At 47.9% G+C, this 18,149-nt stretch overlaps 1 protein-coding gene across 1 annotated transcript in view; it reads right to left on the minus strand.

Annotated features, from left to right (window-relative positions):
- CHN2 (chimerin 2) overlaps positions 1-18,149 on the minus strand; it is a 331,295-nt gene that overhangs the window by 21,445 nt on the left and 291,701 nt on the right. Inside the window, exon 7 of the mRNA XM_075558229.1 lies at positions 16,913-16,990. Coding sequence (XP_075414344.1) covers positions 16,913-16,990 — 78 coding nt within the window. The remainder of the gene's footprint in view (positions 1-16,912; positions 16,991-18,149) is intronic.

Consider the following 18,149-nt stretch of genomic DNA (forward strand, 5'->3'; position numbering starts at 1 on the left):
TTAACCATAACCAAACACTTTGAGGGACTGAATCAATGGGTTTAAGGGCTGAGGATCATAGTCTAGGGGTGTAATTAGGTGAACTGACATAACTTAGCTCCACAAAGACAAACGTTCTGCATCCTAATGGCCACGAGCAACTTGGGTCTTAAAAGCTAGTGAGTGGCCTTCTAGAAGAAAAGTGAAGAAAGTTAAGAGGCAAGGAAACAATTAGTAGGAGGACCAATGACCCATGTGAACAAGGTTTTCTACTAGCCTGGAATCTAGAAGACCTAGATGGTGCCCGGCTACCACTCCCAGATGCTGTGACTGAGATCACAATAGAAGGTTCTGGGCAGAGTGGGAGAGAAATGTCAACCAAAATTCAAACTCATCACGAAATACCCACCAGATTTACTGGTTTGGTAAAGAATGGATGGGAACCCTGAAATTTTGGCCTTTAGACACCCTCAGATCTGATATGAGACTCTCCTGGGAATCGTGTTTCAGCCAGACAATAGACAGGCTTACACAGTGAACACCTGTAAGGAACATGTTCCCCAGAACAATCAGCCATACAAGACTAAAAGGGCAGCATTTGCCCAGCCACAAAGTTCAAGAGGCAGAAAGACGGGAGAAAGGAAAGGGCAAGACCAGGAAGAAAGTGGGAAGTGTGTTATGACACAGAGGGGATGAAACCTAATGCCACCATAAAATGGGTCTGATTTTTTGAAGGGGAGACTAATCTGCTCTGTAAACTTTCATCCAAACCACAGCAAAACACTGAAACATGAAAGAAAGAGACTGGATGGAGAATGGGCCCCAGGCTGAGAAAGGGAAGCCGTTTTTGAGGAGAGATTCAGAATTCAGTTTGGGACAGTTAGGGTTAAAAGTTTCTAAGATCTTCAGTTAAAATCATACAGGAATTTACATTTACTAGTGAAGCGGAAAGTCCAGGGCTGGAGATAAACTTGCAATCATTTTTGACAAACAGATTATATTGAAAGCTGTGTGAAAGGATAAAGATGCTTTGGTAGAAAAAGCAGAAGATGAAGAATGAAAGCTCAACTTCAAGGCCGTAGTTCTTCAATGTTCAGAGAAAACCAAGGGGTTAATTGCTTTAGAACATGAAGAGGTGAGAGTGTTTTAGGAAAGGAGTCTGTAAAACTTGAGAGAAATCACCAAAGGTGTGACTACTGGTCTCTCCTGGTCTGAAGCGAAGGAGAGTGAGGGAAATTGAAGACACACGAAGACCATTAGTGCAGTGGACTCATGGACCACAGGAACATCAACTTCCACCAGCCTGGGACCAGAAGAACTAGACAGTGCCCAGCGACCTCGACCAGCGTCTCTGAAAGGGATCACATAAGAGGATTGGTGAGAGTGGAACCAAACTCAAGAACTTAAGATTAAACTTACTGGATGTATGGAGACGGGCAGAACCCATGAGAGTAGAGTCCTTAGCCATCCATTAGGTCTGGAAATGAACTCAGCCCCATGATTTTCAGACATGAAGCTAAAAAGAGAAGGTCTTTAAGGGGAGCGTTAACACGATGGAAATACACACTCCTTAGAACCATCAACCATCTGAGATCAAAAGGACAATGTCTGCCCAAGGGTAAGTTCAGAAGGGTTTGGAAGGGAGGAAGAATGACAAGAAACAGAGAAAGGAAGTAATTTTTGATAAGTGATGGTACCTTGTGAAGATGGCAATCAATAACATGAAGCAAGATTACCTGGAAAAGGGAATTGCTCTGTAACCTTCACCCAATTCAAAATAAAAAGTTTTTTAAAAGTAAATAAACATTTTTAAATGGAAGAAAATAATTTTTAAATGGAAAAAATATAAGAACTAGCCATAGTGATTTTTAAAACAGACAGTCACAGTACCTAATAGATGAAATAGATACTGTTAACATTCTAAATATGAAAGGAATTTCATATCCAAAAATTAAAAAAACATTGTTTTTTAAAAAAACATGGAACATCTAAACAAATTGACTATCAACTATGCCTCAACACACACAAAATGACCAATACTAAGACCATATTCTATGACTACAGTATGATAAAGTTATAAAAAGCAATGCCAATCTGTAGACAACTGGACATTCCCTCACAGAGTGGTCACAGGGAAGAGGTGAGCCAGTCAGGGTGCATTGTAGCACTGATGAAACACACAACTTTCCTGTAGCTCTTTGGTGCTTCCTTCACCCCACATGACCTCAATTCTACCTAACAAATCAGATTAGACCAGAACATGCACATTGCTACAAATAAGAGCCCCAAACACAGGGATTCCAAGATAGATAGACCCCTTAGGGCCATCAAGTTGAGTAGAGTTACTAGGAAGATTAGGGGAGCGTGGGGGGAAAAAGGGGGAACCGATCACAAGGATCAATCTAGAACTCCCTTCCAGGGGGACGAATAATGGAAAAGTTGGGGAGGGGCGATGGAGGATGATATAAGATATGGAAAAAATAATCTATAACTTATCAAGGGTTCGTGAGGGAGGGCGGTGGGGGGGTGGGAGGGGGAAGAAGTGGGGAGCAGATATCAGGGGCTCAAGTGAGAAGAGAATGCTTTGAAAACGATGATGGCGGCATATGTGCAAATGTGCTTTACACACTGGAGGAATGTATGGATTGTGATGAGATGTAGGAGCCCCAGTAAAAGTATTTAAAAAAAAAAAGGCAAAGAACATGATCCTGTAGGCTAAACTCACTGCCACGGAGTTGATGCCGACTTACAGCGACCTTATACCAAAGAGTAGAATTGCCCGGGGGTGGGGGGGTGGTGTTTATGGGAGTAGGGAGCCTCATCTTTCTCCCAGGCAGCTGGCAGTATTGAACAGCCGGCCTTGCAGTTAGCAGCACATTGTGTAGCTCTGTGGTAGATATCTAATCGTTTGTCAATTTGAGGATTAAGAGTGTAGGGGTGGAGTCTAGCTTGTGAATCACAGCCAATGAGGCCTCTGTGTGGGCATGGCCTTCTCCTAAGAATTCTGGGAAATCCAGTACTTCCTCCTGAGAGGCAGGAGAGACTCTCTGCTCACCCCCTGGGAGACACAGCAGCTGACAAGACACATGGACTCACCCTGATGCAGCCCTGGGTGCTGGAGAAGCCATGCAGAGACCCCTGCCAGTGCTGAGATGTTTCCAATGCCACTGGATCCAAAGACTTTCTACTCACTGGCATGTGATCTACATTCGGCGTCACTGCATGTGTTTTGTGAGTCTGAAGAGGACTTTATAGACTGGTATAGGACATATGGGCTAATATTAGACTTATGGACTTGATCTGGACTGGGCTGTGATGTTTTCTCAATATTCAATTGCTCTTGTATATAAAACTCTTTCTTATACATATGTGTGTCCATGGATTTGTTTCTCCAGTCTACCCAGACTAACACAAGCTCATTATAGAGGCTTTGTGATGCAGTGTTACAAGTTGGGCTGTGATCCTAATGGTTGGCAGTTTGAAACCACCAGCAGCCTCATGGGAAAAAGACTGGGCTTTCTACTCCCTTAAATAGTCTCAGAAACCCGTAGGGGGTTGCTATAAGTCAGCATTGACTCAATGGCAGTGAGTATTTTTTTGTAGTTTAATTGTATACATTACAAAATAAAAATTATAAATTAAACGCACTACTCATGAAGTTAGACAAAGAACAGAATAAAACAAACAAAAATAACATCAAAATATAATGAAATAAAAGCAATAAAAACAAAGAGAAAGGGAATTTTTAAAGGGATATATTTTTTAAAAGGCTTTCTAAAATAAAGAAGCCTTGGACAAGATTGATTTAGAAACAGTCACAAATCATGAAACAGGAGACATAAAAACAGATACCAGAAAAACACGATAAAGCAAAAACCCTTAAGAGTACTAATTTTATACCCACAACCTTAAAAAATAAAAGGAAATGGATAATTTTTAAAGAAAATAAATTATTAGAACATAATGCAACATAGAAACATAAAACAGCATTGGAAACTTGAATTCAATTATATCTATCAATAATTAAATCTGCATAAAACATGTATCTCACAAAGAAAAAAAATCACGGATCCCAATTCTCCTTCTTTGTAAATTGTATCAATTTTTTTAAAAGAAACAATCTCTAACCTAATACAGGTCTCTAAGCTATTCCAGAGGATAGAAGAAGGAAACTTGGTTTATTTTATGAGGGTTATATAACCCTGATTCCCAAGCCACATAAGAACAGCATACCACAATAACATTTTAAGTCAATTTAAATAATGGGTCCAAATGCAAAAACTCCTAGAAATATCTCATTGAATGTAGCATTATATTTTTTAAAATTATGTCCAAAGAAGGCTTATTTCAGGAATTTAAGATAACTTATATATTCCCAGAATTTACCACAATAGCAAAACAAAGTAGAGAAACCACATAATCATTTCAAAAATCAGAATGTCAAACTATATGAAGTTCCACGTGCTTTCCGTGGGTTTGGTTTGGCTTATAGCTGCCATCCAGAGCAAAGAAGGAGGAAGCAAATAAAAGACACGTGCAAACAGTTAGTCCAAAGGCCTCAGGGCTACAGGAACCCCGGCTTCCGTGGCCTCCAGACCAGATTGGGGCGGCCCCAGGCATCGGCAGCCATTGGCCTGAAAGGGGCTGCAAACGCAGCACCTGCATCGAGTGGGAGAAGCAGGCGGAACAAAACTGGGAATCACAAAAAGACAAGGTTCACTGGTTGGCGACTGGAGGAACTGTTGAAACTATGTCCCTACGTCACCCAGCAAACAACAGACGGGTCTATAAGGTGAACAACACCCGGGAGAAATGGACTCCTTGGAATAACTAACCAGTCGAGCTCACACGGGAGCGTTTGCCCAGGGACGAAGTGCAGAGGGCAAGAAGGGCCAGGGAGAGCGGTGGATGTGCGGAGGCAGGGCGATGAGTTATGCTACATCGTGAGGGTTACAAGCAATGGCATGACACAAAATGTGCACGAATTGCTGAATGGAAAACTGATCAGGTGCGTACATTTATACTCAAATGGCAGTACTGAAAGAGAAAGAAGAGTAGTCACAATATTGACTGCAAACTGGCAAAACATATACCAACAAGGTGGAAACCGGCCCAGTGACTGTTTCAGGAAATGTAGGAACCACAATCGCACATCTTCTAAAAATTCTCTTTTGCCAACATTTAAAAAATAATCAACAAAAAACAACCAAATGCACCGCCATTGAGTCAATTCTGACTCACGGCAACCCTATAGGACAGGGTTTTCAAGACTGTAACTCTTTACAGGAGTAGAGAGTCTCAACTTTCTCCCATGGGCTGGCTGGTGGTTTCAAACTGCTGACCTGGCAGTTAGCAGTTAGCAGCTCACCACCTGACATTACACCACCAGGTGTGTAATTAAATGGCATTTAATGTACTTTTGATCTCATCTTACCGGCCGACCAAATGCAGGCAGACATTGTTAAATAGCAATGTCCCCATAAACACATCTTCCTTCCCACAGCAAGAAACCAAAGGGGACCAGAAGGGAAGGTAACGTTGACTAAACATTATTGTAGGCCCATTGCCGGATTTCCTTTTTGTGATGGGCAACTGTTTATTTTCATGTTCAGCTTTCGTTTTGATCCAGAAGGAAAACCTCTAGGCTGTAAGCTGGACGGATCTACGTGCTAAAGGCACTCTATGTACCTACTTGATTTGCGGCTCAATTAATAGATCCATCCTCTCAGCAGCCATACCTCATATCTTAACACCAACAAAAAGATCACTAATCAGCTTTTCCTGTCTATGAAGTTTATTGGTCTTCAAGGATATCTGTTCAGAGGAAAAAAAACATTTTGCAAACTTTAGGGCAGTAACTAGACAGGAAGAAAATGCCCCAGACAGGAAGTTATGTCTGTCCAACTCTATTGCACCAGGCACAGTCAGCCTGGAGCTCAAAGACCACACTGAAAAGATTAAGATGAAGTTATGGGAGACAGGAGATACCCAATGAGTAGCCCAGGAATGGCCACTGCTCATAAAAATAAGAGCAAGAACAGTTATGAAGAAAAATCCCAGGCATTCTGTGAGTTCCCCTGACTTGGCTCTTGTCAGAGGAGAGAATGTGATGTATTTTGCTCAGTGTAACCCATCCCATAGCTCACTGCTGTGGAGTCGATTCTGACCAAAGGAGAACTGCTCTAAGTCGAAATCGTCACAGAAGCAGAGAGCCTCATTTTTCTCCCACAGAGCAGCAGATGGTTTTGAGCTCCTGATCTTGCAGCTAGCAGCCCAGTGCTGAAAACACTGTGCCACCAGGACTCCTTGTGGGTCAATGTCACTGCCCTTGCTGTAGGGCCCACATGAGAATCGCTGCGATAGACAAAAACTACCTATGACAACCAAATATGTCTCCCCCCAACCATCAACACAGCTCTGCTGAGCCAATTCCTACTCACAGTGACTGTGAATGGAGTAGAACCAACCCCATAAAGTGGATTCTGACTCACAGCAAACCTATAGGACATAGTGGAATTGCTCCTGGGGGTTTCCAAGGCTGTACATCTTTCTGGGAGCAGAAAGCCCCATCTTTCTTCATCAGAGGCTGGTGAGCTGCCACTTCCACCCTGCAGTCAGCAGTCCGATGGGTGGCCCACCACACCACCAGGGGTCCTTATGGGTCAGTCTAGATATCCCTAAATGTCTAATCTGCTCAGTACTGATCCTGGAACTTTAGAAACAGAAAGAGTTGTTTATGAGATGCTACCATTGGGAATTTTTGTTTTTTCTTATTGGTATAGACACGGCTTCTCAACTTCAGCATGACTGACTTTTGAGGCTGGACCACTCTTTGCTGCGAGGGCTGGTCTAAGTACTCTAAGATGCTTAGCAGCATCCCTGACCCCTACCCACTAGATACCAGCATCACCCCACTGTTGTAACAACCAAAAAAGTCTCCAGTCATTGTCAAATGTCCCCGAGTGGAGAAAGTAGCCCCCATTTGTAAATCACTGGTCTATACTAAAACCAAACTGTCCCAGCTTACTCTAAACACCTTGTTAATGATGGCAACATTATTTATTTACTTTTCCAAGAGCTTTGCCCCCAAAGTCAAGGGCAGTTCTTTCTTAGCTACATTGTATGCCCAGAAGAGGGGCTAGTGGTAGTCATGTGGTCTAGCTATTCCCCAAGTGCAGGAGGGGCTCGTCTGCAGGCACAAAGTGGGCCAGTAGCCCGGTCAGCTGAGAGCTTCCTACAATCTACTGTGCTTTCCCTCATCAGGTGACATCGAATTCAAGTGAGAAATTGGGTTAAGCTTTGAAGTTTCCTTTTGCAAGATAGATGAAATACTGACCTTGAAGTGGACTTTTTCAAATGTAATGGGGTGGGGTGAGGGGAGATTAAAAAACCAGCCCAGCAGAGAGGGAACACTCAATCTGGGGCAGAAAGCACTGGGTTCTCTCAGTCGCCTGCCTCGGAGATACTTTCTGAACCCAGCAGAGCATCCCACCCCCAGCACTGCTGCCGTTTTGGGAAGGAGACTTCTTTGCAGCAGGAGCTGGCCTGTGCATGGCTGGATGTTTGGCAGTATCTCTGGCCTCTACCCACTAACTGCAGACAGCACGCCAACCGGGAATCACAGCGACAGACTAAAAATGCCCGTGACAATTAACCATGTCTCCCACAACCCCAAACGCACTGCTGTCGATTGATTCCCTCTCTAGAGAGACTATAGGACACAGTAAAACAGGCCCCATGCTGGTTCCAAAGCTGTAAATCAGATGGCCACATCGTTCTCCTGCAGCGGCTCGTGAATTCAAACCTGCAACCTTTTGGTTAGGTGTGGAGCGCTTTAACCAATATGGCCCCAGGAATTGCCAAATCTCCCTGCGGGACGGGAGGCACAAAACTTCCCAGACTGAGAACCTCAGTTTGCATTCTTAATCACTCCTGTCTTCTTAATACCGGGCAGTGCCTAGCACACCCTAGGCTCTCAGTGCCTATGTGCGGAGCAAAGGGATGAGTGAGTGTCTAAATAACCTCCTTTCCTCAGAACGTATATAAATACATATACATATATAATATATATGTACATATAACATGCACAGTGAAGGCCTGTACTCTTTCCACACACACATGCCCCCGACACACACACACACACACACACATACACACACACACACACACACACACCCCAGAATGTAAAGAGCCATGGAGTGAGTGTCTGGACTTCACATGTCAGCATCAGGCGTTTGATAACTTAGACTTGTCTCTCGAACGAGGCGCTCTTTGAATACTATAAAACACACCCTCCCTATGGCCCTGCTCGCAGATGATTTAAGGTCTTGGACTACCTCGGCCAAACCTCTTCCCAGGGGAGGTCCCTGTGACAAGGTTTGCTGGACCAACCCCATCTTGGCCCCCTGGGCTCTGGCCACTGGGTTATGAGGACAGCAGCCCAGTGTTGACATGAAGGTGTGTCCAAGAGGCAAGGGACAAGTGCTTGGTCTCCACAATCTTGCCTTGCGTCTGACACAGGCAGCGGAGACGCCCACCCATGATGCTCCCTGTTGGAAACGCCCCCTGCCACAGGCGCAGCGGTTCTGAAGAAAGGCTCCACGAGGTGAGGGGCCCAGTCCCACATCTCTTTAGCCAGGAAGGCCAGGCCGCCAGCAAGGCAGGGTCTGAAATGAGCGGACCCCAGGAGTGGAGCCGCTTACTACTCTGGTTTGTCACACCTGGATTTGTCGTGTGTAGCCCCAAAGAGCCCTGGAAGCAGAGTGGTTGCATGCTGGGCTGCTAAGCAAGAAATTAGCAGTTCGAAACCACTAGCTGCTCCAAGGGAGACAGACAAGGTGTTTTCCTGCAGTAAAAAGGATACTCTTGGAAGCTGCCCTGTCCTACAGCACTGCTTCAGTCGGAATCGACTGGAAGGTCACGAGCAGTGTGTTGCCTAGTAACCGAATGGGAAGCAGTGAGGAGTGGAGAAGCGAAGATCAGGACTAGAACTAGGGAAGACAGGATGGCTTGGTGGGTAGCTCTGCAGGCAGGAGTCATGGGGGTGGGCGAACAAAAGGAATAGGAATACTGCAGGGGAGGGAGTGGGGAGTGGAGGGTTGGGGGGCCACCTATTAAATCATGTTCTGCCCACCGCCCACCCCCTCTGAAAGGTGTCAGCTTGGCTGGACCATGATGCCCAGCGGTCTGCCAGTTATGTAACAGTGCAGTTTGGCAGCTACGCAATGATCTAATTATCACCTAGTATTGGGAATCTCATGACCTGCAGAGAACACACATCTTTCTACTTGGAAGCAGTACAGCAGTGGTGCTCCTTAACAACTGGCATGTATCACATACTTGGGACATGCGGTCAGCAGAGACCAGTCCCTGGAGAAGGACAGTGTGCTTGGTTAAAGGAGAGGGGCAGACACCATGGCAGCAACAACAGGCTCAAATCTCAGAATAACTGAAACGATGGCACAGGACCGGGTAGCATTTCAGTCTGCTGTACAGGGGGGGGGGTCTCTATATGTAGGACTCGACTCAATGGCACCTAACAACTCCTAGGCGATCTGATCTGATCAGCCAAGGAGCTGTAAGGGTGCCATACCTCACGCAAGCCACAGTCCTGATCCCACGTAAGGGAGTCTCCCTGGAGTGTGTACGCAGCCTTTCATCTCACCAAAGCTATAAGGAGAGAGATGCCGGCAGAGAAGGAAGGACCTTTAGACCCGGGGTACCTACGCTGAGAACTGCCTAGACTCAGGAAAAGATTGAGGGTGGACGCCCAGACGCCTGGAGGTCTCCCGGGCTCACCAGGCCACGGATGTGGACAGGAGAAAAGTGCCGTCCTCTCGCGCTGGCAGAGGGACAAAGCCTTCCCTGCACCTGGGGAGTGAATGTGGACTTCCAGCCTGGCGGAGCCCTGGTGGTGGTGCATGTTATACATCGACCGGGCTGCTCACATCAAGGCCAGCAGTTTGGAACCACCAGCTGCTCTGTGGAGAGAGATGAGACTTTCTACTCCTGTGGAGAGTTACAGTCTCAGACACCCGCAGGGGCAGCTCTACCCTGCCCCGTGGGGTTGCTGTGAGTTGGAATTGGCCAAATGGCAGTGAGTTTTGAGTGAGGCCGTTAGACCGTGACAGGATACGTTTTTATTTGTTAAAGTTATCCACGCACCTCTGACCTTTCCGTTACACCAGCGCTCAACAACTAAAACCAACACAAACCAACCTCGCTACCATAGAGTCGGTGCCGACTCACAGTGACCCTGTAAGACAGGGTAGAACTGCCCCTATGAGTTTCTGCCACTGTAAATTTTTCAAGGATTGGAAAGCCTTGTTTTTATCAAGCGGCTGGTGGTTTCGAACTGCTGACCTTGCAGTTGCGTAACTACTGGGCAACAGGGCTCCTCACAGACTCAATAATGAAGGCCACATCAATGGTGCAGTCTCATCTCAGAGTAGCTCTGAGGTTTACTTTAATCAAAACCCGATAGAAAGAAAACAGACTCTCACGTGAAACCTGGAGGGGAAGCCTTCACTGCAATGAGGCAGGAGGACAGCTGGTGTCTTCAGAGTCCTGCTCACCTGGTTCTTCTTGTTCACACAGAACCGGGGCACTGTCCCCGGGGTCCCCGCAGCCCCATACCCACTAACCACTGCAGGGAAGACCCCTGGGCCAAGCCAGAGCACGTTGGTTCTCTCCATGGAGAATTTGGAAGTAGGATATTGTGGGTGGTCTAGCAGGGGGGTTACAGCACCACATTCTGCCTACCACATGGGCCAAGATACTGCTTGTTCAGAGAACATTGAAGCCAGTAGCCTGAGAACAGAGTCTGGTCTCAGTGGCTGATGAAGTTGGCCTGCTAACCACAAGGCCGGCAGTTCGAAGCCACCATCTGCTCCATGGGAGAGAGACGAGCTGTCTCCTCCTGTACAGAATTAGTCTTGGAAACCCAGAGGGCTAACTTCTCCGTCTTGTAAGGGTCACCATGAGTCAGAATCAACTCGATGGCAGTGAGTTTGGCTTTTAGGGAGGGGATTCCTGGTGGCACAGGGCAGGTTACAGGTTAAGCTGCTAAGCTAAATGTCAGCAATTTGAAACCACCAGCTGCTAACTACAAGGTCAGCAGTTCGAAACCACCAGCTGTTCCACGGGAGCAAGACAAGGCTTCCCACTCCTATACAGAGTTACAGTCTTGGAAACCCACACAGCCAGTTCTACCCTGGCCCATAGGGTCACTGGGGCTCAGAACAGAGTAGATGGCAATGAGGATGGCTACATTTTAAAGTTTTAAAAACACTCTGTGAATCAGAAGGAGCCAGGGTAAATAGATACTTCAAACTCACTACTAAAAACAGAAGCTCTCAAAGAAAGCTTGCAAAGATTACTAGGTTCCTTAGATGTATAGATCATTGTGTGTGTGTGTGTGTGCGTGTGTGTGTGATGTAAGTATGAAAGCCTTGAATCAAACTGAAAACATGACCCCACAGCATTGATGATGCATCATTAGGGTGAAGCCTGAAAACCCTGGTGACAGGGGCGGGAGTAGCTCCTGAAGTAAGAGCCTCATTACCCCAAAGCCGCTGCCTTTGAGTGACTCTAGTAAGCTAGAGTAGAACTGCCCTATAGGGTTCCCCAGGCTGTCATCTCACAGAGCAGCCTGCCACCTCTTTCTTCCTGGGGCAACTTGGGCTTTAATCCACTGGGTGACTAGTTAGCCGCCATGGGGTTAACCATTCCATCACCAGGGCTCATAAGACCAAACTCGCTGACACTGAACTGGTCTCTACTCACAGAGACCCTCTAGGACAGCGTGGAAATTGCCCCTGTGGGTTTCCAAGACTGTAACTCTTTACGGGAGTAGAAAGCCCTGTCTTTCTCCCCTGGGGAGGCTGGTGGTTTCAAACTGCTGACCTTGTGGTTAGCGGGACATTGAGTAACCACGATGCCACCAGGGCTCCAATAACCTCATAGATATACATTTTTAAAAACCGAAGGAGGAACGCAGGCAATCTAAAGTGCTCCACTCATCTGCTGAGGAGCATGAGCCAATGCTGATGACAGGGTGAAGTAATCATCACGTTTTGCTTCATTTCTGTTGCATCTAGTTAGAGACAAGGAGAAAGAGCTCGTAGAGGAAGGAATGACGGGTATGAAGAAGGGAGAGTAGGAAATAAACACACAGAGAAAGCGAAACAGAAGGACAAGGAATGAAAGCTATAACAAGATTAATAAAATAATGATAGACGCTAATATCAACTTAACAATTACTAGGTGCCAGAGCCCTGGTGGTTCTGTTTGGTGTTTGCTAACTCTAGTGGTTCAAACCCACCAGCTGCTCCATGGGGGGAAAGGTGAGGCTGGCTGGATTTCTAAAGCCATAGAAACCCTAGAGAGAGCGTGCCTCTGAGTTCTACTTCATGCAGGGCAGTGGGTTTGTGTTCGCGTGTACATTTGGGCACCAGAGACCCCGAGGTATACCACTTGACACATGTAGGACTCAAATCTGACAACACTCCCATTTTACAGGGAGACACGGAGGCTGTGAAGATTAAGGCCTTTGTTAAAGATCACATCTGGGCCAGGACTGCCCACGCTGGCTCCTGCCACCTCATTACTCTGCTACACAGGGGCAGAAGGATGGAAAGCTATTTGGATTGGTGGGATTCTTCTGGGCTGAAGGTTTTGAGGACTCAGCCCTAGTATTGTTTTAAAGAACAACACTTGTTATGGGGAAGAGCGAAACCCACTGTCACCGAGTCAATGTTGTCTCACAGTGATCCCCTGTGGGTTTCGGGGACTGTAACTGTCTACAGGAGTAGAAAGCCCAGTCTTTCTTCCAGCGGAACTGTTGGTGGGTTTGAACTACTGACCATGTGGATCAAAACCCAATGAGTCACCACAACACCATATCATATCATATTAAAGAGAGCTGTCTTTATCGATGAAGGGTGCCTCTTTAGGGGAACTAGGTAAACAGATGCAAATGCAAACCCACGTCAGTCGTGGCGTGGCTTTTCTCTTGGGAAACAGTTTTCCTTTTCAAAACAACTCTGTTTATCGCGTCATTTAACCAACACCCTTTGAGGCCTAGCATGTGCCAGGCGAAGTCGACTCAATGGCAGCGTGTCTGGTTTTGAGTTTGGATGAACCGGTGGTCGACTTATGTGAATGTAGGATTTAAACACGCAAGAGTTGCATTCGGTGCGGATACGCTGCCAAGTACCTAACGATTACAAGGAATGTGTGGCTTCACAAGCTGTATTCTCAGAGCTGGGTTTGGGGTCCTGTATGGGGCTGCTGCACATCGGCATGGATGCGAGGGCAGTGCGTGTGAGGTTTTGGAGTTCGAGTGATGAGCTGCTTGAAAAGCCGGGCCAGGGGATAGGCACCTCGCGAGCAGCAGCCAGGAGCTAGCCAGGAAGGCGCAGGAGGGCCTACTCCCTGGGCAGTACACATGACAAACTGCTCAACTCTCAACTCAAAGGCCAGTGGTTTGAGTCCACCCAGAGGAGCCTCAGAGTAAACACCTGGCAATCTACTACCAAGCGAGCTGCTACTGAGAACCCCGGGGAGCGCTAGCAATGTTTGATTTTACTGTGTTGAGAGTTCCTGTCTATTTCTCTGGGTGGAGGACGGGGTACGTGGGGAGGTGATCTCTAAAGTGATGGGGTACATCAAAGGGTGAGGCTTTCATGTGGGGGAGTACTTCTGAATGAGCTCAAAATCTTCACCTGCTCCTGGCAGACTTAAGGTCTTTTTGGAAGCCTCTGAGGGAGACTGAGAGAATCTCTCTCTCTCTCTTACTCACTACTCACTGCCATTGAGGTGATTCTGACACACAGCGACCCTGCAGGACAGAGAGGCCCCTGTGGGTTTCTGAGGTTGTAAACCTTTATAGGAGCAGAAAGCCTCATTTTCTTCCCCTCAGAGAGGCTAGTGGGTTTGAACTACTGACCTTTCCTTAGCACACCAACGTATAATCCACTAGGCCACTAGGGCTCCTGGAAGGAGGATCCAGCAAAGCACATTTTCGGATAAGCCTGGATATGTGCGCACATCTTCTTTTTAATTGAGCACTCACTCCAACCCACTGCCCCACATCTGAGTCACAGCCAGCCTGCAGGACTGTCTTGAAAGCTGTCAGTCCTTAGGGAAGCAGACAGCGGTGTCTTTCTCCCGGGGAGAGGTTGGTGAGTTCAAACCACTGACCTGCCTTCCAGCTTATTGGCACGCGCCATGCTTAACCCATAGCACCACTAGGCCTCCTAAGCCCATACCACCACCCAAAGGTCATCTGAATTACAGACAAGGAGTCAAACCAAGCAAAAAACGACCAGTAACCTTGCCATCTGGAAACACACATTTCAAGCCCTGACAGAGGGCTTTGTTGTTCGGTTCCTTCAGGGGCCCTGTGACTAGAAGCCCGCTGCTCTATTTATAGCGTACACCCACTTGTAGATTGTTTCCTAAGACTGGGCAAAGTCCCCTGTTAAAGCGAGTTAGGGAGTGAATGAGCGTGGGGTGGGGCATTGGATGGCAGGCAGACAGCCCCCTACACACACACACACACACACACACACACACACACTTCTCATCCGTAAGGACAGTGGCACCAGCAGTACCATTGACATGCACAATCAACTACCACAAGGCCCCAAGAAAGACTTCTATTTAAATGCTGGAGTAAGCCCTCCTGCTGGCTGCTGCTGTCTCTCTCACTGACCACTTGTCCCCATCTCCTCGAGGTCACCCTGAATAGATAGTCTCAGGAGACCTTCCCAAAGCTGTCTGTGCTTCCTGGCGAACTACAGCAGCATTACGTAAGAAATAACAAGATTCAGCAGCCTCTTCTTGTTTTAAAATGCCTTAAGAAAACATTGCCATTCAGAGACCTAAACTTCGGATGGCTGAAATTAATTTTGAATGTGATCAATGAACTACGGACCATGTATCTGTTTTAACAGAAACTCAGATGCAGTGATGTTTATCCAAGAGCCAAATTGTGAAAACATATATCACAGTGCACAATTCCAACTGCAATTCTAAAGCCAAGAGAATGGGACTTTTCAAGAGGAAAGGAGAGAATCTGCAAGCCCAAGAAGACCGGTCCATGGCAGGGCATCCGGAGAATACAAGGAATCAGGGTTTTCGGCCAAAAGTCAGAGAAATGCTGTTTTCAGGCAACAGACCGGTGAGGGTGAAAACAGGAAACTGGAAAGAGGGAACATACTGACACACGACACACACCCCCTCAAAAAACAAAGGACACGCTATGCCCACACTAGACCTAGCACACTACAGATGATAGAGCCGTGGCATTGGTGGGGGGGGGGGGCGTCTCTAAACACTGCAATTCTTCACTCTAACGCTAAGTAGGTAGGGCTGAATAATCCCAGGGCTCAGTTCAATTATGGTATGCAAATGCCTGAGCCAAAAACAGAAGCAGGGTAAACGGATCTCGGATCACATGAACACAAAAGTAGATTGGCTAGACACACATTTGTTCCCGACCAGAGTCCAGAAAGCCCACAGATTAAACCACGTGTCCTTCATCACCCCTGACAAAGGACCCTCGAGTTCCCCTCGTCACTTGGGCCAGTGGAAATGAGCCGGAAGGTAATAAGTTTCTGGAAGCTGGCAAGCCCCCTTGGCTTCCCTGCCCACTTTGTCCTTCCTGAGCCCTTTGTCGCCACACTCCCAAACCTGTAAGAGCCAGCCGACTGACTGACTGGAGTGAAACTTACACTGCCTCTCTTTTACCTCCCCTCACCAGCATCTTCAGTTTCCCTCTGGACTCTTCTTGGAAAGCCCTCCGCCCCCAGGCAACCCCGACGGACAGAGTAGAACTCTGCTCCCCAGTCTCTTCAAGACTGTGATCTGTAATAAGGACATCTCCAGGATTTGCTTCCCATGTGTTGCTTCCCACATGGCTCTGGGTGAGTTCGAACTGACAACCCTTAAGTTAGTAGTCGAGCACTTAACCATATAACCCAGGACTCTCAGAAAACACTTCCACTGCTTGAATCAGTACTGACTCACAGCGATCCTGTAGGGCAGGACAGAGTTTTCTGGGCGAGTTCGGAGATGCTAAATCTTCACTGGAGTAGAACGTCTCATCTTTCTCTGAAGGATGAACGGTGGTGGTTTCGAACTGCTGACCTTAAGGTTATCAGCCCAAGTCCTAACCATTACACCACCAGTGCTCCTGGGAAAACACTTTAGGAGCTGGGAATCAGGACGGCATTTTCTGCCTCCTGCTAGCCGACTATTTCTGCAAGGGCAGGTCTTTCCATTTATAAACACACACACACACACACACACACACACACACACACACACACACACACACACACACCCCACTTGGCCTCCCCTGGCCTCTCCCTATCTTTTAGTTTGGGCTGGGCAGTCAGAGCAAGGCTGCCGCCCCGGCGCCTCTTGCACCCAGGGTACAAACAGACTCCTGGCTGGTTCTCCGGCCGCGTCTGCTTTCACAGCTGTCCACAGACATGAAACCAGTGTGCATCCCCGCAAACGAAAGACAAAACATAGCATGCTCACGGGCAACTGTTTTCGCTCGCTCGAAGGCTGCAGCTCTCTTGCCTGTTCCCGAAGTGGAAAACTACCACGGGGCGGGGGCCCTCCCCAGAAGTCCTCCCTGGCTAACCAATGGAGGGGGCTTACTCTTCCACTGGATGTGGGAGTGGGGCCAGAAAGGTGCTCGCCTCCCCGGAGCTAGGTTGACACGCTGAGGTATTTCTAAGCATGCGCATCATGCCAAGGGCTTCCCAACCTCTCTCTCCAGTCTGATGTGCCCGAACCAAAGGAATTTGCAGACTCCCGATTCCGCCCTCAGAGCCCCACAGAAAGGCCACTGGGAAACTGTACTCCGCCCCATCTCTCTGCCTTTTGGCAACAGAAGGAATGGGGGGGGGGGGCTTACCTTGAAGTTGTGTGTCTTTTCGTAGTTGAAGTGGTTGTCGTTGTGCGTGAGGGCGGCCCTTCGAACCAGCGAGGAGATCTGTGGACAGGCAAAGAGTTTGAGAGGGGGCCAGAGGAAGCTGCCTTTGACGCCTACCTTCACCCCCAGCGCCACGGCCAGCAGCTCCTGGCGCTTCCTGCCCGGCCTGGCCTTCCGAACTACAGCACGCTGTTTCTCATTGTCCAGCCACAACGCCCGGGAGAACATCCTGCCTGGTCCCCACCCGCTTTGTGGTGTCCCCGGGGCCCTCGCTGGCTGTCAGGTTTTGTGACTGGGCGCTAAGCTGGGTGGCAGACTCAGACAGCTGTGCCCTGCCTGCAAAGGCCTGGGGCATGTGACCTGGAGGGCCGGGTTGAGTGATGGAAGAGGCTTTGCATCGGAATAAGGGACGGGCCTGTTTCTGCTCTTTCCTGGATGGACATGTGTCTGGAACAATAGCGCACATTCATGTGCTATGCAACCCCCAGGAGCTGCATCCAGCCCCCCCAGCAGATTGGAGGAGGCAGGGCAGAGCGCATTACCAAGGGGAGCCGCTCCAGCTGGCTCGCTGGTCTGTCTGTCTGTCTCTCTCTCACACACACCCTCTGATGTTCAAAGACTGTTTCCAATTATTGCAGGGCCCTGAACCCCACCTCACATTGAACTCAAGCAGATTTCAAGCCTTTCAACCCTTGACAAGTGTTTCATCTTATAGGGAAGAACCCGTCTCTCTCTTTTTAAACGTGCCGCCACGCAGCCTGAGAGTCATTTTCTCATCAACCACGGCTGCTGGTGCATTCCTCTCATAGCCGCACGGGGAGAGGACAACTGTCCCACAGGCTTTCCAAGACTGGAACTGCTTCCGGGAGCAGACTGCTACATCTTTCTCCTGTAGAGTTGCTGGTGGTTTTGAACCGTTGACTGTGCCAGTAGGATGCCTGTATTCTTATACTTTCATTGAATCAGAAGCATCTGAGAGTCAGCTTGGACATGGAAGAATAGAGCATTTCTTTCCAAATGAGAGCAGGATGTCTAGCTCCAGGATGCCCCCAGTGTCACTTTGATCCTCCCTTCCGACAAGAGGAATCCTGGGGCCATAGTGGCTACGCCTTGGGTGGCTAACTGTAAGGACAGCATTTTGAAACCACGCTGGACCCGAGGGAGAAAGTCAGGGTTTTCTACTTCCATCAACAGTTACAGTCTGGGAAACTCACAGGGC

The sequence above is a fragment of the Tenrec ecaudatus genome, chromosome 9 (assembly GCF_050624435.1).
Source record: "Tenrec ecaudatus isolate mTenEca1 chromosome 9, mTenEca1.hap1, whole genome shotgun sequence".
In the NCBI taxonomy this organism is placed as follows: Eukaryota; Metazoa; Chordata; class Mammalia; order Afrosoricida; family Tenrecidae; genus Tenrec; species Tenrec ecaudatus.